General features: G+C 39.3%; 1 protein-coding gene across 1 annotated transcript in view; it reads right to left on the reverse strand.

The window, feature by feature from the left end:
• cubn (cubilin (intrinsic factor-cobalamin receptor)) overlaps positions 1-23,043 on the reverse strand; it is a 78,156-nt gene that overhangs the window by 21,828 nt on the left and 33,285 nt on the right. The window contains exons 26-50 of the mRNA XM_061094226.1: positions 22,525-22,681; positions 21,881-22,068; positions 20,888-21,047; positions 19,144-19,325; positions 18,395-18,563; positions 16,003-16,184; positions 14,987-15,143; positions 14,169-14,285; positions 13,966-14,079; positions 13,702-13,830; positions 13,436-13,568; positions 12,138-12,343; positions 11,419-11,600; positions 10,689-10,881; positions 8,861-9,058; positions 8,591-8,737; positions 8,170-8,360; positions 6,632-6,800; positions 5,902-6,073; positions 5,258-5,436; positions 4,238-4,447; positions 3,481-3,621; positions 2,600-2,784; positions 741-912; positions 176-379 (exon numbers count right to left, since the gene is read on the reverse strand). Of these exons, the coding sequence (XP_060950209.1) occupies positions 176-379; positions 741-912; positions 2,600-2,784; positions 3,481-3,621; positions 4,238-4,447; positions 5,258-5,436; positions 5,902-6,073; positions 6,632-6,800; positions 8,170-8,360; positions 8,591-8,737; positions 8,861-9,058; positions 10,689-10,881; positions 11,419-11,600; positions 12,138-12,343; positions 13,436-13,568; positions 13,702-13,830; positions 13,966-14,079; positions 14,169-14,285; positions 14,987-15,143; positions 16,003-16,184; positions 18,395-18,563; positions 19,144-19,325; positions 20,888-21,047; positions 21,881-22,068; positions 22,525-22,681 (4,237 nt within the window). The remainder of the gene's footprint in view (positions 1-175; positions 380-740; positions 913-2,599; positions 2,785-3,480; positions 3,622-4,237; positions 4,448-5,257; positions 5,437-5,901; positions 6,074-6,631; positions 6,801-8,169; positions 8,361-8,590; positions 8,738-8,860; positions 9,059-10,688; positions 10,882-11,418; positions 11,601-12,137; positions 12,344-13,435; positions 13,569-13,701; positions 13,831-13,965; positions 14,080-14,168; positions 14,286-14,986; positions 15,144-16,002; positions 16,185-18,394; positions 18,564-19,143; positions 19,326-20,887; positions 21,048-21,880; positions 22,069-22,524; positions 22,682-23,043) is intronic.

The following is a 23,043-nucleotide window of genomic DNA, read 5'->3' on the forward strand; positions in this document are numbered from 1 at the left end:
AATAAGGAGTAAAGTCTGAGAAAACCACGATTGTGAGAAGGGAATGGCACTTCTTAGGAGATGATGGGAGAAACTAAGGCTGAAGACCGGGTGAAGGGAACAGGATCTGATGATAACAAGTGCAGTAATTTCCTTCACTGCATTTTCGTGCCGATGTTGTCTGTGTGGTACTCACCTAAACGGAACTGGAGGTAGTCTGACTCACAAGTCTGATGAGTCTCAAGGTGCAGGTCTTCTATGAGCACCACAATAGAGGAATTAATGTGCAGAGTGTTCCGGATCAGCCATTCACAGTTGAGGTTGTTACTGTAGTTGGACACCAGGTACCCAGGGGAAGTGAAGTTTCCGCCTGCTGGGTTGTCCAGGACTCCACCACACTCTAACAACAACAAAATTAAGTTTTAACACAATCTTAATATTAGAACCTATGGAGTTTTTATTGCAGAGCTGCTGTATTGGACTACATAATGTGCACTTGTATATTTGGGATATCTTCAGATTGAATGAACCCAGACATCGATTTTCCCATGATGTTTGAGCAAATGGCTTCAAAGATATTGTGGATTTAGCTAAATCTGCTAAAGTGCTAAATTTGGCACAACATTTTATTCAATCTATGAAACATGAGTCAGTGACATGTCAATAATCTCTACCATTTAAAATGTAAACTGTTAGCATTTGTATCATGTCATTATGTAGATAGTGGTTAAGTTTTAGTCATATCCAAGGTAGCATCTAACCTGCAGGCTCCTCAGAGGAGTAAAAAGCCATGAAGCCACCATTAGACTCGGACGCGTCCGTGTGGAACACGACAGTCATGGTATTTCCGGAAGAGCGCACCTGGGTGCCTGCTGTTACTGTACCACATAATCGCTGTAGGCGAGGTGCATTGTCTGTCAACCCATTCAGTACCTAGAAGATACATAGGTCATCAGAGACAGACAGTGTAACTGGGTCTGTAGCATGACAGCAGCATTTCTAGGACCAGGGCTACATATATCAAAATGCTTGAGGACATGTTTTCGACTTAACTAAAATATAAGGGTGATAATCAATTTATTTTATTCCTTATAAATACATAAGAATAAAAACAATATATCAAACCCGTTTAACTGAGCCCAAGATATCTCTTCAGCAGATTACGAGTAAATCCAATAAGTGAAGTAAAGCAACAAAGCTGAGGCTGATTTCTGTCTGACATACATCGTCAGCACTTCCTGCAGCATATATGTCCTGGATAGAGACTCCCCTGGAAAAGGCCAGACCACGAGTCGACTGTGCAAGCGGGCCCAAGGGGGCTGCAGATCCTGATTTATATAAGCCAAAGCAACATTAACCACCCAGCGGGAGAGACGTTGCTTCATGGTTGGCCTCCCATGTGAGATTTAGTAAAGGAGACAAACAGCTGATAGCGCCACCTGGAATCCCCCATTCTATCCATGACCAGGTAAGACAAAAAAGCCAGTGTTAAGTTTAGACTAAACCCCCTCTTACAGACCGGCCCCACTAGTTGACAGATGGCCGCCCACATCGAGTCCGGTCCAGCTGTCGCCAAAGTGCTTGGTTGTAGTGGAAAATGTTGGATTTCTATATTATATTTTTAAGTCTTGACCTTATACTACTAAGTGCCTTGAGTACAAAGTATGCATCTGTAAGCATCATGAATTTTTATTTCCTGAGAAATTCACTCAAAGCCCATAATTTCATGATGGGGCAGATCCCATCCTCCTCCCTGTTTGGGGACAAGAAAATACCTGGAATAAATTGTAAATGGTCTGCATTTAGTGCTTGTGTAGTCTTGACCACTACACTCAAAGTGCTTTACATTACAAGTTATTGCCATTCAACCATTCACACACACATTCATACAGTGCACCAATGTAGCACTTTTTCTGTGAGGGGCAACTCAGGGTTCAGTATTTATCTCTAGCCAGAGAGCTCTGTGTTTAAAACATTTCCTCTTGCAAAATGTGAGCTGACTCTCCCCGAGCCGGAATCGGGCTCAATTTCTTCCCCTTGTAGTGGGATATGAGTTCCCAAGTGAGCTAGTGCGTAGCAACAGAATAGGTAAGATGCGTCTGGGGACAGTTAAGCTCTGACGCGAGAGTTGCATGTCCCCCAGTGCTTCTGAGGGTCACAGGGAGGCTTGCTTTCCACAGTGCGACATCAAACGTAACATTATGAAATTAAAGTTTGTCAATTTAATATCTAAGGTTTCTTTAGGTCAGCTCATATAAATCACACAATAAGATCATCTTTCTTCATATCTAACCATAATTGTAGTCTGAGGTTTGAGCTTGCAGTACTGCTGAACCCTCATCCACCACTCAAATGCATTTGAGATGAATGGACCTGATTTGTGACATGAAAAGCTTTATACAACGTAAAATCTTGTGGTGACAAACTACATCTCGTTTAATTTGAATATGACGTGAGGAAACATAAGGAAACACTGGCAGAAAGGAACTCACATCAACAAAGTCAAATATGTTGATTTGAGCTTTATACAACGTAAAATCTTGTGGTGACAAACTACATCTCGTTTAATTTGAATATGACGTGAGGAAACATAAGGAAACACTGGCAGAAAGGAACTCACATCAACATAGTCAAATACACAGGAAGAACCCGAATCTTCTAGCCGTAGGTCATTAATCGTGAGTGTGACCCGACGGCCTGGTGGTACTATCATCTCCCAGTGACACACCCTGCTGTGTGGGTACAGGTTGGGATAATTGGGAGAGGAGATAGTTCCTGAGGGAGCATTCAGCTCGCCTCCACAGGCTGCAAGAGGATAGAGAGGAAAAGGAAAACAAAAAGTGAAGTTCAACATAAAATAATCTCATTTTCCAATGCTAAAACAGGATCTTGGATAATCAGGTAGTAACTTAGAGTATAGAGGAAATAAAGTAAAACACTTTAATAATAATAATAATAATATGGATAATAACAATAATAATGGCAAAATCAAGACTGCGGTGGATTGGTAGATGAAGTGACCTTGACGATCAATGTCGACACAATTCTGCCCTTATATAAGAACTAAAGACACTGAAAGACTCTTTTAGTTTTTCTTTGTGGTTTATCATTTGATTTCCTTGTATACCTTGTACCTTTGTATAACAGTACCCTTTCTTTGGATTCTGCCCTAGTTAAGCAGTAGTCATACAGTAGTTCCTTTTGTTTTTTTTGTCAGTTTGTTTGTTCTTCTCAGTTGCTCCTAAGTTAGTTTGTGGTGCTTTAAATGTTTTATCTATATCTGTTTCTCTATTTTGAGTTTTTAGATTTCACCTTCTTGACCATCACTTTATTTTACTAGTTGACGTGTGTATGCCTGCATTTGGGTCCTGCTTGCTAAAATGTAACAGTGACAAATACTTACATTTGTACTCTATGTATAGAACTGTAAATGTAATGTAACAGTTTGTGATAATGCGACAAGTAATTCTTTACTAATCTTTGAAGAAAAAAAAATCATACCTTCAACGCTGGCTTCAAATGACAGACTAAAGCCGGCTGCGTTTCCACTGGTGTCACTGACAAACCTGACGTAAGCAAAACTGTCAGATGTGTCCACAGAGGCTGGAAGGTGACTGCCACAGTGTCGGCCCAGTAGGCGCCCTACATTAAGATTAAGATACATTTATTATTTATTTATTTGTCCCAAATACATGCACAGACATGCACAAGCACACTCATGCAAGGAGGGAAATTTAACCTCTGCTTTTAACCCATCTGGTGCAGGACACACAGAGCAGTGGGCAGCCATGTACGGCGCCCGGGAGCAGATGTTGGGGGAGTAAGGTGCCTTGCTCAGGGGCACTAGACAGGGTAGGGAGAATCCTCTTGGATTTTTGGACAGATCAATCCTGGTTCGTCTTTTTGTTGTTTCTCCGTGGAGTCGAACCAGAGACGAACCAGAGACCTTTTCTGCCCATAGTCCAAGTTTCTGCCACTGGTCCACCGCCTCTCCCAGATCCCAGAACAGAACAGGAAATTAATCTAATAGTGAGTCTTTGATTTGCATCTCACATGGCAGTGGGTCTAATTAGCAGAACCAGCAGTTATATTACTGTATGCACTGTATCTGTAGAACAAGTCACCTGTAAAGAGCTGTCAAACCTCAATAAGAGTAGTGTGATATAAATGCAGTCCGTTTTATATGTACATTCAAGGAATCATACAGATTCTGAATAAGCACTTGATCTTTGATAAAAAAAAAAAAAAACGTTTGCACCTGAGGCATTGTACTCTCTGATCTCGACATAGTCAGCAGAGCATCCTTGACTGGTCTGCAGGCTGAAGTTTCCGTAGCTAAGGGTGAGGTAGTGCCCTGTGGGTCCCTCCAGGTACCACTCACAGTTGGAGCTGTCAGGATAATTGTACCCTGGGAGGCCAGGGCTGTAGACCATACCACTCTGACCTAAGTAGGTACCCCCGCATGTTGCTGTTGGGGATTAGAGATATCAAATGAGAGTAGGGCCATTGGTATTTGACTTTGTTTTTAATTCTTAATAAAGAAAACCTTTAAAGTCATGTATAATACATTTTGTCCTAACATATCTATTATTTACACAGAGCATTAGTACAACCTAACATATATAGACAAACATGGAGAATTTGATTTAATCTCTTTTCTTTCTTTTTCCTCTTTTCCTTCCAGTGCTACTATCTAACAGAGATATGCAGGCAATTTAATATGTATATATCATCTCTATCTATCTATCTATCTATCTATCTATCTATCTATCTATCTATCTATCTATCTATCTATCTATCTATCTATCTATCTATCTATCTATCTATCTATCTATCTATCTATCTATCTATCTATCTATCTATCTATCTATCTATCGAGGAGAGAGAGGTTATGAATATTAAAGAGTATCAAACAAGGGTTGTTAATGTTTCGATTCAAATTCATGTTGAAGGTGCAAAATAATGTGTACCATCATTGCAATGTGAAAGACTTGATGTGGCCAATATAAGAAAGATCAAGACGCACTCTGTAACTGCAGCTGAATACCCCTCACCTCACCCTCCCCTCCAAACATTAAAGATAACCTGTGGTAGTCTTCATAAAAACTCAAAAGGTGTTAAGTTTGTCCAGTTTGGACTACTGTAAAAATTTGTGTAAAAGGAAGCAAGAGTAAGGAATATAAAATAAATACATATAAATATTGAAACATATGAATGTAGTTAAGACATTAAGACAGGAATATAAATTATTGAGTCAAAATTGGAAAATTGTCCTTACCTTTGGAGTACTTTGCCTTGAATCCTTTATGTGTGACACTTGTGTCAGTTCGAAACCTGAGTAGCATGGAGGAACCTGTTGAATGCTGGGTAGATGGTCGGGTATTGCCACACAGTCGGGAAATTAGGTCAGCATTGGTTATAGAGCCATCACGCACCTCCAAGTAGTCGTACATACATCTGAGAAATGCATGAAGGAACACCAGTTAGTCTGTTTCTCGATCAAGTGGTATTTTTTATAAATTTTAGGGATTGTAATTTAGGGGGTTTGGTGAATGATATTTTACATTAATTGTCATAAAATTATACTTTAAATTTGTTTGTCTACCCGTTTATTATAACTGAGAAAAGTGTGCATTTTATCCAGATGAACACATCTTTAAAAGGATAGTTCATCTAAAAAATGAAAATTCTCTCATTTTCTACTCACCCCTATGCCCCACCATGGTAACCCCACAGCTCCTTACAGTGTGTGTAATCATACAAACCACGTGGTGCAAATCAAATAGTGTAAAGCACGTCAACAGTCTTTGGTGAATTCTGTCACATATCACATATGTCCACTACAATAGTATACTTTAAAAACACTAAATCAAAGCAGGCATACTTTTTAAAATAACAAAGTAGAGAAAGTAGCAGCTTTACTGTGCTGTGGGCTCAATGTAGAATTCATCCTGAAAGTCTATTTGGACAGCTTCTCGGGGGACAGTGATGACCCAGATACAGTCTATGTTCTGGGGGTAGTTTTGAGGATAGTTGGGTGAACTTATGTACCCTGGAGGATCATTGTCATTCAGCTTAATGAAGCCTCCACATGCTGCAGAAAGGGAGACAGAGCAGGTTTGTAGGTTTCCTTTAACACAAATACATACATTTTAGATTTTAAATTATTTTCATGGAAGTGGTAGAATGTTTTATATATGGCAAATGATGCTATTGTCAAATTCACTCCTCACCCCACACATCTCTTCCAGCACTATGTCACTTTGGTTAGTTTGACTGATAAGACCAAAATCACGAGTAGAATTTGGGCATCTGCATAATCATTTCCAAAAGTCTCACTTTCTACCCAAAATGCTGAGTTTTCTAACTAAATCAGCACCAGAGTCTCAGTTTTAGGCACTAGAAAGCTCCAGATTAGTATGGAAACCAGGTGAAAACAGTATTTTAAAACTCCAGTTAGTTAGGGCCCAATTAGTGTTGGTGTAGGCTGGTGGCTCGAGAAACTCCTTTAATATTTCAGGAGTGGATGGAACTAAAATCGATCTGGAAATTTTGAACAGTCCACCTAAAACAACCTAATTATACAATCAACCCAGAACATAAATAAGATACTGGTGAGTATAGAAAAAATATAAAAGTGAGATGGCTTTACCCTGACTGTGGGCCTCAAAGATCAGCTCAAAGCCACTGGCCTCATTACTGCCATCCGACATAAAGTGAATGAAGAGGTGGTTGTCAGTTGTCTGGAGAAGGGATGGGGGACTTGTACCACATAGACGTTGGCCCAGTAATGGAGAAGAGCCATCTGGACCATTCCTAAGCTGTGGAGAAAGCAGCAAGTGAATAATAACTGTAAATAAACAATTTTATTGCTGATCATGAATAGTGGATCAAAGACTTCAGACAAATTAAAAAGCATAACAGAAAAGAAAAGAAAGTTGCATGTACATCAAATACATGTGCAGAGTTGTTTGATAAGGAGAAAGAACAAAATGTTCATGAGACCAGTCTCATGAACAAATTGTTCGTAGACCAAAACCGGTCTACGGCTGATCTTAGAAACACAAATTATTTCAAAACAGACAAGAGCAAATGTACAGTATATGAATGAGTCACTGAGTTACTTTAAATGTAGGAAGCACTCCTCTGCATGATTACCGGAGACCTGGATAACCATGTGAGCAAGATATATCCATTCTAATGCGTCTCATGCATGATCCCCACACCACCATAACCAGAATTTTTTTGCATGATCACCAGACTAGACTGCAATTGGACCATGTTAACAAGAAACAGTGACTTGCAAATGGGAGAAAAATAGGAAGCGCATTATGTTAAAATATTACTATATAGTTGTATCGAATGACTTGTTTAGCTTCCTTTTTAGTGAGGAGGGGCAGACATAGTCTAATAACACTCACCGCATCTAAGATCTCACCTCAACACAGCAATTTAACTCAATACAGATTGTGTGATTTCCAAAGGTTACAGAGGTGCTGACACACACCCTCAAATTCGAAAGAATGTACAGTATACCTTCTACGTAAAAGGAATCAAATACACTGCCAAACAAATACAGGTGACAGGACCGACAAATACAGTTGAATGCCCAATTTTGTATTCTCGAACAGGGCTGAAGTTGGTTATAAAAATTAAGTCACCTCAAGAGAAAAGGATTAATATAAAGTATTTTTAGAGCAATTTCGGGAAGAAGCACGGTAATGAGGAATATTTATTTCAACTGTGATACCACACAAAAGCTAATGATTCAAAAACATTAATGTTGTTGTGTACCAGTGCCATATGCCAGGCTGTGACAACCATCCAAAATTAAACTCATCATACAGTTGAGAAATTGAACAGAAATTATCAATGTATTTGTATAATTTTAACTTAAAAAATTTGGTATTACGTTAACAAATTGGTAGTTTAAAATACAGAAATTTTATGAATATATTGTATTTATGATCAGGACTGATGTTTAATAAAATGTATTTATTAAAGGGGAAAATTATCTTAATACATATCGTTTCATAGAAGTTTTAGGAAGTGGACATTTTTGTCCATGAGTGTGCAGGAAGCAGAAAAACATTTTTAAGGCCCTGAGGGTTAAACGTTCATGGGCCCAGTAAGTGGCCTTCTTGGAACCATACATATTTTAGACATTTTTGCTCTCAATATGTTGTTTACCTCAAGGAAGTCTCCTGAGCTGCACCCATTTCCATAGCCTTGAATCTGGAAGGGGCTCTGGAAGGTGACAGAAACCCTGAAGCCAGGTGTCACCATCACATTCCAGCTACAGTTCAGACCAGGCATGTAGTTCTGGGGGTGGTGCGGGCTGCTCACCACACCCCTGTCTACATGCAAAAGACCACCACAACCTGAAGACACAAAAGTATAATGATGATTATTATTAATAAGGTAATTATTGCCTTTGTAGAGTTGTAGCAGTAGTAGTGTGACAGGAAATGTGTAGGAAAAGAAATGTAATTGTTGAGTATTGAGTGTCAAGTTTTGTTTGCCATCACTCGCTATTGACCATATCTTTTTGTTGTACAATACTAATAGAACCTTGTTTATGACATTTATTAATTTGCTTCTGGTGCTTGACCTCTGGAGTAGGAGGCATTAAAGCCTCGGCCACTGACGCTGCTGTCTGAGGAAAAGTGAATGAACATGGAATCTCCTGTCGAGTGTAGAGGACCTGGGGGGTCTCGACCACACACAGTAGCCAGCACAGGGGATATACTGGTTGCACCTGGAAACAAACACATGCACAAATAAGACCACAGTAGCACGGTGCTTTCAATAAATCTATTTCAGCAACTCCATTCGTGACTTGCTCAGGGTAAGGTCTATAGAAAAGGCTTTCATAAATTACCATCTCTAATAACCAGGCTGTCAAAAAAGCAACTGGGGTAGTCCTCCATGTCCAGGGACAAGATGTTAAACTCTACAATCGAGTCTGGAGAACGAATCAACCAGGTACACTCCTGGTTAAGTGAGTAGTCTTCAGGCCAACCAGGAGAATAGAAGAAGCCAGGAGTCTCTCCTGCTATTAGCATTCCACCACATGAACCTGACAAACAGAAACACACACACAAATGGTTCACTAAGATGAAACACATGCAACACTGACTTATTAAACCTTAACTATGGAGTGAAAAGTTAATTTCTTTTAACAACTACATTAATTTTAATTTTCAGTTAATAAGTGTCACCCCCCTTCAAACGTCAACACTTCACTCAATTAGCAGAGGAAACTACTCTACTCAATAATGTTTAATAGTCAAATAAATAGCAGTAGTCAACTAATGTACAAAAATTGCAGATGATGCTGCTGACCCTCTGACCAAGGTTCAGTCAGTAAGAGATGTTCGTATAAGGAGGAGGAGGAAGGGGTGATCTCAACAAGTTTGCCACCTTTCAAAAAAAATGTTTATATCCATTAAGTTTCCTTCTGCTTCAGAGGCTGTTTTTGTAAACACTGGCAGTTCTGTCAGGTCTTCTAAGGTTTTAGGGCAGTGTTTTCAAACATTGCATAGTTTTAGGGGATTTTTACTCAACACCTTATTTCTTAATGGGCATACACAGATTGTTATTAATATTCTCCCAGACATTCATTGAGTTGTGTAATGTGTTGTTCACTGGACCACGTTCATGTGGTCCATAAAATAAGAAAAACATTCTAGGAGGAAGACTGTATATACTATTCCTGATCCATCAAGATGCGCAGTGTTTTTGTGGTGTTAATGTCTCTGTGTATTGCTGATTGTCGTGCTGAGATTTTGTGATACCCAATGTAAATTTGATATTGATTTCTGACCTACTGTGCCTAACCTCTTAATAAAAATATTAAAAAAAAAAAAAAAAAAATATTCTCCCAGAAAGATTGGCTGTTTAACTTCTCTTTTGGTTTTAACAAAGTGTTGTGGGAATATCTAAAACAAATGCATGTTACACAACTACTAAGTCAGCTACTTCAAATGATGAATAAACAAACATTTCTTGGAAGGCTGGATGATATGCACACAGATTATAACTTACACTCTAAAGCAGGGGTCTAGGCCAAGGATCCCCAAACTGATGGAGATGGAGCAGGGATCCCCTGCTATATATATTGTATAAAATTGTGTTTTATATTAAACTGGGCCTAGTGCCATGTCCATAGCTACCCCGTTATTGTGCATTCAATACTAAGCTATTCAAATAATACCCAGGTTCATATATTCATGTTTTATGTTCAACATTGGCAAGGTATAGGAGCTGCAGTGTGTGCATTGCTGACTGAAAGATAACGTCTTCGGCCTCCATTTATCCGTTCGCTACAATATGTTGGATTCATGTTAATGTGTATTTAAGTACATTTACATTTATACATTTATGACCTCTGCTCTAAAGCATTCACAGCAAGAGCTCTATTTTCCTGAAATACACTTTAATGACTCATAGTAGCTTTATGACAATTGATTACTCTTATTGGGGCCTCATATTCAGTGTGAAAACAGGAATGTCCATGGTTAATGGTGCGAAGCAGTATACTTTTGCAGGCTGTCCACACAGATGCAGACATTCACAGAAATGCGCATGAATTCTGAAGGGCACAATATGAGGCTCACAACTAATTTGTTTAGTTGTAGGAATCATTTTTGAATGTAGGCTAACACAAGTTGAATAATGGCATGCCCAGAAAGAACATTGTGTTTTACCTGGTGAAATAGTGGGTGGTGGTCCAGAGTCCTGGACTGCACTCCATTCAACAAGGAAGCCTCGTCCTCCAATCACTGAATCTGATTTGAACTGCAGGGTGACAGTGCTGCCAGAACTCCTCACGACCAGGGGCAAATCCAGACCACAGAATGTTCCGATCGGATAGTAATGAACACTGGAGCCATCAAAGATCTGGGAACAACCAAGGATTGAGGGCAGAATAGATAAAGTATCAAATCTATGGACACCTCTTTGAGCTGTCATCGGGGCTCTGTTCTCTCTCTGATACATTATGCAAACTAATGTACACTTGACTGTCAACACTGTTTACAGGACAAACAGTTTAAGTGATCCTGTTGCACAATGTCCTACAATTAACAGGTGAAGAATATGATATATGTGTAGTCTATATTAATGTATATTGAAGGCTGACCACTTTTATAGAATTTTATGTAGATTTCATTTAATCTTTAATTTATCAGCTTGTTAACTAAAATGTTCTCAATGTACAGCAAAATCACTTGTGCTCAAAGGAATAGTCTTTCCTGGTACAAACAGTTGATATAAAAGTTAGATTGCATTGAGTGAGACAGCACCTGCAATGCACAATGTCTCACACATGAAACAATTAATACCCCTGAGACACAGTGGCACAAACATCATTCTGACTGTGAATTAAATATGTTAAATCAAGGTTACAATGCGATTTCACAGCATGTAGAATCTTACCTTGAGGTGGTCGTAGTAGCATTCATACTGGTCCTCAATGTCCATGTCCAAGAAACGGATCTGAATGTAGCTGTCTCCCTCTACAGTTATGGTCCAGTAGTAGTCTGCATTATTTGGGTATGTTCTGGGATACAGTGGGGATGCTATCTGACCAAACTCTCCCATCAGATCATTACCATACACTGAGAAACAGTGAGGAAGTCAAGAGTTAGATTTCTTATTACCTCTCTAATTAAATTTGATCTACCAAGTTTTCTATTTATTGATCAGATTTAATAACTGAATAAACAGACATCTTACAAAAAATCTTGCTGTTACTTCATTAAGATGAGTAATGACAATGAGAAAAAGGATAGAGGGAGAATTAGGAAGATGGAATGGAACATTTAAATGGTAAATAGTCTATAACTATATTGCACTTTTCTAGTCTTGATCCCTATTCATAGCAGATCACAGTAAAATGTTCCCATACATCGATTCACATAGACACATTCATAGAGCGCATCTATGTGCAGCACTTCAATCAAAAATCACTCACACACTGCCGGCACAGCCATCAAAGGCAATTTGTGGTTCACTGTATTTCCAAGGACTCTTGGAACCCGGATCGGGATCAGCCGACCATACACACCAACATGTGTTGGTGGCATGGTATGACGGGGCGGCTGTGGCTCAGGAGTTTGAATTTAGACAAGATCATGAATGGTGTTTACACTTACAGTGTGAGAAGGTCGCTCTGAATCCTTCTCCACTAATTGACGCATCTGAGACAAACTTAACCCACAGGATGTGTCCAATCACAGAGGTGTAGTTGGAAGGGAGCGAGTTCCCACAGAAGCGACCAACCACAGATCCAGTGGAGTTGCCCTCTCTTATTTCTAGATAGTCATTGTTACAGTCAGAGTCTCCCTGCAGGTGAAAGATACTGAACACAAAGAAAGATTGTTAGTGGTATTCAGTGGTGAAGTATCTTTTAAAAGCAAAACATCAGCCACTGCCAACAATCACTATGCAGCTCAGTTTATTTTCAATGTCTCTGCCTAGGTTTATGAGGTCAATCACTAATTAAAACACTCAAATTGCCTTTTACATATCAAGAATATGCCATCAAAAAACTAGTTAAATAATTAGTATCTGACCTAAGCTGGATTTTTTGAGTCAATAAAACTATTGGTCAGAAACTATTTAGAATTCTGTAATGTGACATTGGAAAATGCTGAACAATCGATAGCTGATACTGCCCAGCATACTGTTTATGTCAAAAAAATATACTGTATCTTTGCCGAGTTAATAGTGACCAGTATTATCAACTTGGCGATTGCATCACACAAGCCTCTACATATTATACACATCTTACCCAGTGTCGTAACCCTGATGACAACAGACATTTATGTAACCCTCACTACTCCCCGACCCAGAAATCATTTGGACAGTAAGAACTGATGGTTTCTGAAAATACAAAACTAAAGTGGGGTGAAAATGTGCAAAACCAAGCACAATTACTCACCCAACAGAAATGTTACGGACAAAATGGATAGCCAAAAGTTTTGAAAAATTATTTGATTTGAATCTGATCAAGCCAATCAATCTTGACGATTTCCTGCTTTATCTGTTTGAGATCATTTTTAACTATATACCTATTATATATATAGAGACCACAATACAGCATAACAGATGCTGTATTGTATACCGAAAGCTCTCGCTGAACAGGGTAGCCCTAACATAGCCCAGAAGTAACAACCAGAAATAAGAGGACTCTGTTTGCCGCTTTCAAAGTGCAGATGTGTCTTGAGTGTAGAATCTGAACTAAATAAACAGACAGCATCAGCTCTCTGTGAGCAGACTAAAACCTGTCTCCTTCATACGGAGAAGATGTCAGGTGACTGTCAGTTACCCAGAGATAGGTCAAGGAGGGCACCATCTGACAGATGTTCCTACTAAAGTAACCTACAGTTTATAATATTTAATCAGAGATATGCGCCTGAGATCAAGAATCAACCTCCACATTCAAACTAACATAAATGAGAGCTGAAGACGGTTTCCTGGTGAGCTTTTGATGGTCCACACACATTCCACATTAGGCGGATAAGCATCTGGATAGTTGGGACTGTTAAATGCACCACTCTCCATCACCAGATCTCCTCCACAACCTGAGCAGAAGAGGTAAAAATAGTGTTTACTGGAGATCCTTTCAATATCAGTGTATTTGCATGAGAACAGTGAGATTTTTTTAATTTTCAGAAATAAACATATTTTTCTAGAACCGAGCATGGTATCTCTTACTAGATGTGGAAGCCGAGTAGGTGGCTCTGAAACCTTTTCTGGAGACGGAGTGGTCTGAGATGAAATTGACCACCAAGGAGTTACTGAAGGATGTCAGCGGGTGAGGTATTTCAAGGCCACAATAGCGCCCTGGCAAAAATGTTTATATATTTAAATGCCTTTATGAGATTTTCATGTATATGAACAAGCTGTATTCAACTACATAATGCGCACACATGCACATACACACACAAGCACACACACACCCACTGAAAGTACAGATACCTATAGATGGCGCCTGGTAGTTGTCTCCATCCAGGATCTCCACAGCATCATGGGAGCAGTTGGAGTATATCATTTCTAACTCAAAATCCGTAAATGACAGGGTCACATGGTTGACTGGCCACAGAAAGAAAAAACACTTAATGCGTAACATAGGTTATACAACAATAGTTTTGTTTTTGTCAACCTTGATTAAAGCAGCTCACATGGTTCCTGTGCTCTGATGATCCAGCTACAGTTCTGATTGGCTGGGTATGGTGCTGGGTACCGAGGTGATGCAATGGCTCCACCCTCATTGTCTGTAATTATTGTTGAACCACAGGCTGTTGAAAACATACAAAATGATATGGTTAGCTTCCTCCAACCCTCAGCCATCCAACAGAACAGTTCAAACAGTTTGACCCACCTACAGTGGGTTATATGTTTTATAGTGAAACAGACTTACAGAGGGAGAATTCACATAGAAGGTCTGAATGAGAGAAACACTTCGGTTTTCTAAATACTTGGTCTTTCATTATTTGAGAAGAGTTTGCTCTGTCTCAAAAAATACAATTTATTATGGTGAGTATATTGTTATGTAAACTGATTAATGTCTCATTACAATGCTGAGTAAATGCAGAAACAAAATATCAAGAGTGCAGCATTTCGTTAAATTTTGAATGTCAAATTGAGATTTAAGTTTGGCTTCTCTCTTCTTTCAAATTCATTGTAAAAATATTGTTTATTAGTTACAATACATACACAGTAGGTTATTCAGCTTTGTTAACTAAGTTGATCTCTGGATATTTGTGTAGTGCAAATAAGGTGAACTCGTATTTCTTTCATATTTATTGTAATCAATACACCTTGTTTGAGATCAGTTGTGTGCTTTGTGTACGCTAACGTTAACATTACTGTAGACACGCCTGGTGATGTTTTGAAATTTTTACAATCTGAATATAGGACTGATGAATTAAAAAATGAAGTGATGGGGGGAATTTCACCCATGCTCAAGTGATTGAAACTGAATGTAAAGAATACTCACCCTCGGAGAAGTGAGCACTAAACCCACGGTGACTGCGACTGGAGTCAGACCGAAAGCGAACAGTAATAGTATTCTGGGTTGAGGTAATGGAGGGAGGAAGACTGGTGCCACACACACGGGCAAGAAGAGGAGATGATATGGTTGGACCATCATGAACCTAGAGAGGGACAGACATATGATTCTGGAAAACCTGGCTTTAAATTCACTGCATTAACAGTCGACACTGCAAATATTTGGACTGCTACACATTGTCACTCTTCACCACATACAGTTTGAAATAAATAATGAATTCCTTAAATTTCTCCCAATCTCCACAGAATCTCTGGAGCTTAGCCAAAGTGACCATCAGTTTCTTGGTTACCTCTCTTACCACAACCCTTCTCCCCCAATTGCTTAGTTTGGCCACCAGCTCTCAGAAGATTCATGGTTATTCCAAACATTGTTTCAAATGCACCTTTAGTGTAACAGAGATTTTCATAACCTTTCCCAGATCTATACCTCAAAATATCTCTGAACCCAAGACTTGTTTTGCTCTGATATGCATTTTATTGACCACACATGGGCTCTAGACAAGGTGTAGATACATCTCAAAGATGATCAAGAGAAATGGGAGACACCTGAACCAGTGTCATAGCACTGGTTTGACAAGTAAAGGGGTGACCATGTAAGTGCAGAAAAGTATAAGGATGCTTAAAAAGCTAAATCTAACAGCGAAATATAAATGGTAGTTTGTTTTCCAAACTCAATTGAGCTTTGCTGATTCAGCACCTGCTTTACACATGACTAGTTGGATGTTTTTGAAGAAGATGGCACATCTCTGTCCCATCCATACAGATTATATTGTAAATTACAAAAGCCTTAATCTACTGAAACCTGGCAATGACCATCATCATATTATATATTTAGGGCGGTTCATTCTGTAAATTACACACTTTGCCAGACATACTACATTCCCCTTCTTTGACCAGAAGGTCGAACAGTTGCTGTCATCTACAGAATCAAAATAATTTACTCACAACCACATAGTCCCAGGAGCAGTTGCTATGATGTTCAATGTCCAGGTCGGAGAAATTGAAGAGAACACGATGGTGGGAATCTACACTGATGACCCAGGAACAGTCCACATTATTGGGATAACTGCTGGGATACAACGGCGAATGGATTTCCCCTGATGGAGCAGTGACTGGGCCCCCACAACCTGTATTAAAAGACAGTTTATTAAAGGTTATGAAGTGTGCGATCAGTCAGATCCGTGTCACATTGTATCACAATACACTCCTCATGACCTGGTCTCACTTTAACTAATAAACACTGTTATTGGAACCTGATCAGTACATGAAGTTTACTTAGTGTTTGTTTGATGCCCTCCGGAGTTTATGACGTCATGTGACGTGACCAACAGGACTCAGTGTTAAAGGGGCCAGAGCGACATTTACTAAAAATGTACTTGTTCATGTTCATAGTTAATTTTTTCAAATTATTTGATTGGAATGGTTATGATAGAGATGACAAAGCTACAATCAGGCTTTTTGTTATTAATCGATGTTGTCGGATCATGAATCCGGATCATGAATCCGGATCACGAATCCGGATCTCCCCGGTCACTTTAGTCCTGGCTGTACGTGTCACATTTCAAGTGTTGTACAGATCGCGCACAAAATGTTGAGGACTCATTTTTCATTATGTTTAAATGCAGCCTTGTAAACTCACACAAACACTATGTAAACTTCATGTACTGATAAGGTCCTAATAGCTTGTGATGAGTGTTGGTGTTTATTCGTTGAAGTGAGTCAAGGTCAGCAGGAGTGTGGAGGGAGGACACAGGAACCTCCAGTACAATACAAACCAACCTTCCTATCATGGTGCAGCTGTGGGCTGTAGGATAAACTATTTCCCATTTTTCTTGCCACTGTTCTTCAACAAAGTAACTTTGCAGCTGGTTCATGTTAACAGGTTCGACTCCTCTCATCTTACAGTGTGTGCTGCTCTTCAACAAAAATAATTCATTCAACTCGAATACCTGTGAAAAATCTGTGCAGTGCCAGTTTTTTTGTCTCCATACCCATGATATGAGGATTTGGAAACATCCTGTGGCTAGTTTTGATTAATTATCCTTCAGTTGACTGGAGGGACTGGTCTTGTTTCTTCTCCCTCTGTTCGGTTTATTGGCGGGTGGCAACCAACGTAAAGTGCATTACTCCCATCTAGTGTGTTTTTGCACCATTCCTTGAGGTCCTGGGATACCAGGTCCATGCTGAAGCCCCCCTAAAATGATCTTCAGCCCCCCCAAATAATTATTGGGATTTTTTTTTTTTTTTAATTTAAAAAAAAAAATTAAACTATTGTTTTACACATGGACAAGTTATTTATAACTCTAACATGCTACATATGTGAGTGCGTTTCTGGTTTTTTATGTTTTCTCCCCCTTCAAATTACAATCCAATAGCCTCTCATCATACTTAACAATAAAAGACCGGGCACTAGGACCTTGGGGAGTTTGCATCGCTGCTGCGCTGGCTTTCTCACCCTGCCAAGTATCGTCTCTCATCAAGACAGCAGGATTACAGCCAAGGGGTTTAGCTCATAGTTAATGATGCACGGAGTGAAATTGTAAGTACAGGTAGTTACAGAATGTGAAAACTAGTATATCCGTCTTTCCTTTACAAGCAGGAAAATTATTTCTCTCTATTTGAGAAAAGTTCATATTTGTGTTGTCAAATTTCACAATGACCCTGAAATTCTGTCTCATCTGTTATCTTATACTGAATGAATGCAAGCAAAGATACAGAGAAAAATCACACTCTTTCTGATTGAACCAATCTATGAACTATCTGAAACAATGGATATCCGCAGCCCCAAATGAGCCCAAAAAAATTGGCGCGCGCTGCAGGCGCAAACATTCAGCATCCTTAGGGGCTAAGCCCCCCCTTTCTTTCAATCCTAGAAACGCCCCTGTCTGAGCAGCCCCTTATTCTGTCTTTCAACACTAACATACCCGTATGTACATTCCAATAGTTTATGGTCTTAAAGGTCCCTTTTAACCCCATTCCAGTGATGAGGGGAAATGTTTATAGTCTTAGATGGGTGTAAAAATAAATTAAAATGAGGTCATTTGAGTACTGGGTATATGAAGACAAATTTGATGAAATGTTAACATACCATTTTATGTTGGTTTACATTGCTTTTTAAAGCATTTTTACTTTTTCTATTACTTGTTTTGTAGTTTGCAGTGTTAACTTTTTCTAACAACACAATTTGGCACTTTTTAGTTTGCATGCCTCCCCAAGGAAACTTATGAAGGTTTTACTTGTAAAAACGAAATGTTCACCACTCTGCCCTCCAAATACTTTACCTCCTACTATAATGTGTAGTATTGTGTGGCACAGACGGACAATAATTTCCACCTACCTCCTGGGACTTCAGCCCAGCTTGCATTAAAACCTCGACCACTGACATAGGCATCAGACATGAAGCGCACTGTGAGCAGGTTACCAGTGCTAGAGACTTGTATTGGGCTAGATGTGGTGCTGCAGAGTTTGGATAGCTGAGGGGCTGACAGGTCGGGGCCTCCATACACCTGAGAGAATGTCACAGATGAAGGTCAAAGGGCCACAACTGCAATAGTGTTTAAAAAGCAATCCATGACATATTTATTGTGTTGCTGTGTTTAACAATTGTAACTAATGACCTTTTAGTGGCATCAGATAATGGACTTGTGTCCATACTTGTCTTGCTGGATCTTAGAGCCGCATTTGAAACCATAGATCATAAGATTCTGTTACAGAGACTTGAACAACATGTAGGGATTACAGGAATGGCACTAGGCTGGTTTAAGTTGTACCTATGATATAGATTAAAGTTTGTTAATATTAACAATCACTCCTTCACTACATTAATCACTACGTGTCACTCAATTCAAGAAAAGTTGAAGATTTTAACAGTTTTGATGAACTATTTAGGGTACACTAGAACCAGAGCTAAAACTTAGAGTGAGACAGGTCCACATTCTATATTTATTTGTATTCAGGTTTTTTTTTTTGCTTGTGTCATATTTTGAGCATTGCTAAAAGAGAGCCTGTGTCCCAAGCATTTCATTGCCAGCGACTTCTAAACGTAATTGGTGTGCACATGACAAACTCTTGAATCTTGAATCTTACTTCCAGCACATCGTAGCTGCAGTCTTGGTGGAACTCCACATCAAACTCATGGATGGTGAGGGTTATGCTGCTGCCAGGTGATGTGTTGATATACCAGATACATTCTCTGTTTTCTGGATACCGGTTGGGGAAGTCTGGGCTGTTAAAGGAGCCACTGGGACCAGAGAGCTCTCCACCACAACCTGCAGGTCAGAGGGCACAAAAGTGTCAATGTGTCCATATCTTTAATACAGTGATGATCCAGGCTCAACAACTACTGTTATACAGGAACAAGCAACAGAGGTCATACAACTGTTTGACCTTAAATTCTAACAATTGCATGGGTGAAGATTCCATTAAACTAAAAGTGTCAGGGAAGTGGTGAGGCAGATGGACCCAGGGTGCAGAGTTTTAAACAAAAGGTGTCCTTTTAATAGGTTTAATAGGTATTTAACAGGAAAAAACAACCAAAAGCACACAGGAGAAAACACTGGAGGCTTAGACAAAGATGCAAAGGACGGGAGCTCAGTAGCCAAGGCAAAACCAAAAGCACAGGAGATCACGATAAACACTTCGACAACGAACCGACGAGGACAAAGGGGAGCACAGAGACTACAGACACAGGGAAGGCAGGGCCAATTAGACACAGGTGCAACACATGAGCACTGGCGCAGACAATCACCGACAGGAAGTGAAGACAGAAAACACACAAGGAACAGAGACTATTTACTGCCGAAAACAGAGACAGAAACACAGAGTGTGAAAACATGAAACAACTCAAACATACACAACAGAGATTTACTAAATAAACAGAAAACACTTCAAACAGAGGGAGAACCTAAACAATAGAAAATACAAAACCGTGACAAAAAGAGGATTCTATTTTAACTCTTAGGGGCTCTGCATTGTTGCCATTGCATAGAAGCTCTGTGTTCTACATTTTCCTTGGGCCACTGACATAACTTCCTTTTACATTACTTTTTACTTGCCTGTGTCTATTTGATATTTGGGTGACTAACCAGGCACCCAAGTGGGAAGAGAGCTGCAGAGGAGGGTCTAGTGCATTCTTACTCTTCTAGTACATACAATGACAAAGATAAGTTCAAAAGGCAGTGTAATAATTTTTCACTTTATTCGATGAGGACCCACCATGTAAACCATTCTGAAATACTACAAACCATTTATATTTGGTTATATGTATCGGTATCATTCAAGTGCTCGTCAACCAGTTGGAAGTGGGCACAAAGATGAATAATTTATCCCAATTCTGACTATAATACTCGAGAAATAAAATAAGCAATGACACATTTTTACAAGCCAGTGCCATCAATGGCTGAAGGTAGCCTTTAAACAAAGTCTTTAGTCTGGTAATTCTTGCTACAACCATCTGAGGTCAGAAGGTATCGGTTCCATACTCTGTCTCTGTGTCTAATTGGGGAAAAGCTGTCTCGGCCAGGATAATGTCACTGGAGTAAGCTAGATCCGCTAATTCAAATTTTGTTGGACCGGCACCAGACTGTTACAAAGTCAGAGGAGAAACAAATTTACTCTCCTGTTTCCCAAACTGTCAATGCCTCATGACAGGAATGCAAAATATGCAGAGGGGATGAAAGTAGGGAATGTGGTTGGCCACATAGTGTCGATAGGATGCTCCTCTCTGAGGTTTGTTACTTGCAGTGTATCATATTTAATCCTTTTGTTGTATATTTTGAATCGTATAGATCTCTGCATGTAGTGTCTTATTGATGTGGTCTGGCTCACTTACCATTCTGGTACCACATCATCTGGAAGCCAGACATGGACACAGTGGAGTCTGTTCTGAACACCATTGTGATGGCTGAGCTTGAGGTGCTGTTGGCGGTGGGAGGGCGGTATCCACAGAATGTACCAATAAGAGGAGCATTCTCGTCAGATCCATCATAGAGCTAGGGCAGTAAATATTTTGAGGAAGTATGAGTGGAGAATATTACACAAAGCCGCACATATTACTATGACCATATAAAATTGTGGACTTTGAAAAGTGAAGATTTTAAGTCTAGAAAGGAAAGATTGATTTAGATGGACTGAACATGCAACTACATCAATACATAGAGATAACCATCAGCACAGAGCAAAATATTATGGTTGTGTATTTGGAAACATATCTGATTTTAAATGTGTGATATCATTCAAATACAATAGACCATAGACACATATATATATATATATAGAGGCTACTTTGACCGTTTTGGCAGCTTCGGTTGTTTCAGCCCATTGCTACATCAACATCAGACACCACATTGTTCTGTGCAAGACTTGCTTAGAAGCATAAAAGTAGACGGGTAGGTGCGTTTTCTTTCTTTTTTTAATTAAAAAAAAAAGGCTTATGTAGGTGTTGTCTCGCAACATTTTTAGGTTAGGCTAAAAGATAGACTAAAATCACTGAAGAGATAAATGTGTATCATATTTCATTGTAATAATGAATCGTAAAAACTACTGAGTAAAATAAATTAAATAAAATGTTCCATTTTGGCCTTTTTGAGACTGTAGCTATGGGTTGTCTAATTGTAGGGAAGAAATTATTAGCTATACTCTGATTTCTGGGCTGTTTGTTAATGATGTTGTAGAAATGATTCTCCAGAGCAGGGGAAGCTTCCAAAGATTGTTGGAAATGGGATAAAAGAAAGGGGTAGGGTGTAGATATGTGTGTATATATATATATATATATATATATATATATGAGGATAGTATGGTTTGGTAATGGCATGCATATGTGTACCTTGATGTAGTCAAAGTTGCAAATGTCAGAGGCCTCCAGTTGAAAGGAAGTAAAGGTGTAGTTAATGGTGTTTCCAATGCTGGCCTGGATGGTCCAGCTGCACTGAGAGTTGGGTGGGTAGTTGTTGGGAAAGTTTAGTGACTCCACCACTCCTGCATGTTGGCCTGAAATTAGCATGCTACGGCATTCTGAAAACAAACACAATCATACAATAGTAGGACACAATGTAATCCAATGCATTTCATTTGAACCAGGTTTTTGTTGTTTTCTTACACAGGTATGATCTTGGACTTATTTATGTTGCTGTCTCAGGTATATTCAGTTGCACCAACCTTGATCAACATGGACGAAGTCATTTCACATCTGTATTGCAAACTAGTTTTAAAGTGTATCATTAACGCAGAACATTATTTCAAAAGCCAATAATGTTTCCTGCATGTCATCGAGTTACAGTACTTTTCCTTGAGTGCAAACTTTAGTTACTCTACCTTCCTCTACATAGCTAAATGGTACAAAAACATTCTTATTCAACGTAGTTCAGCAACTACGAAGCTTATGAAGCAAAACTTCCAAAGTTTAACAGTATTGCATGTTTAGACATTTAGCAGTATCCTGCCAGCCTGTGTGCGAGTGTGTTTTCATACTAGAGGTGTAGGATGCAAGGAAGCCTCCACTGCTGATGCTGCTGTCAGTGCGTAGTTTGATGAAAAGCTGATTTGTCGAAGAGTTGATGATGCTGGGCAGCTGATTGCCACACAACTTGGCAAGCTCTAGAGCATTGCTGTTGTTACCATCATATACCTGAACACACACAGACATACACATACAACTCTTTGTTAATTTGAGATCTGTCAATGTGAGCTCTACTTTACCAAACTAGGCTGATGGTCTACAGCACATGTGTATTTAGGATGTGTCCAAATTTATTTTTTATTGTTAATTAACCAGATGCATTACCATCTTGATAACCACACCTCGTTTTAAGACTAACTCACAAATGAGAACTCGGAGAAGGCACAAGAGTATATTTTATTAAAACAATGTAGGATCTAGATGAAGCATTTGACTGTATTGGTCTGAAACTATAGCAAAGACACTTGGCTTGTGCTTGGTGCTGCTTGTGCAACATGTCCTTATTGTATCGGTTCTCTTCTGCTGTGAGA

The sequence above is a fragment of the Limanda limanda genome, chromosome 20 (assembly GCF_963576545.1).
Source record: "Limanda limanda chromosome 20, fLimLim1.1, whole genome shotgun sequence".
Classification (NCBI taxonomy): domain Eukaryota; kingdom Metazoa; phylum Chordata; class Actinopteri; order Pleuronectiformes; family Pleuronectidae; genus Limanda; species Limanda limanda.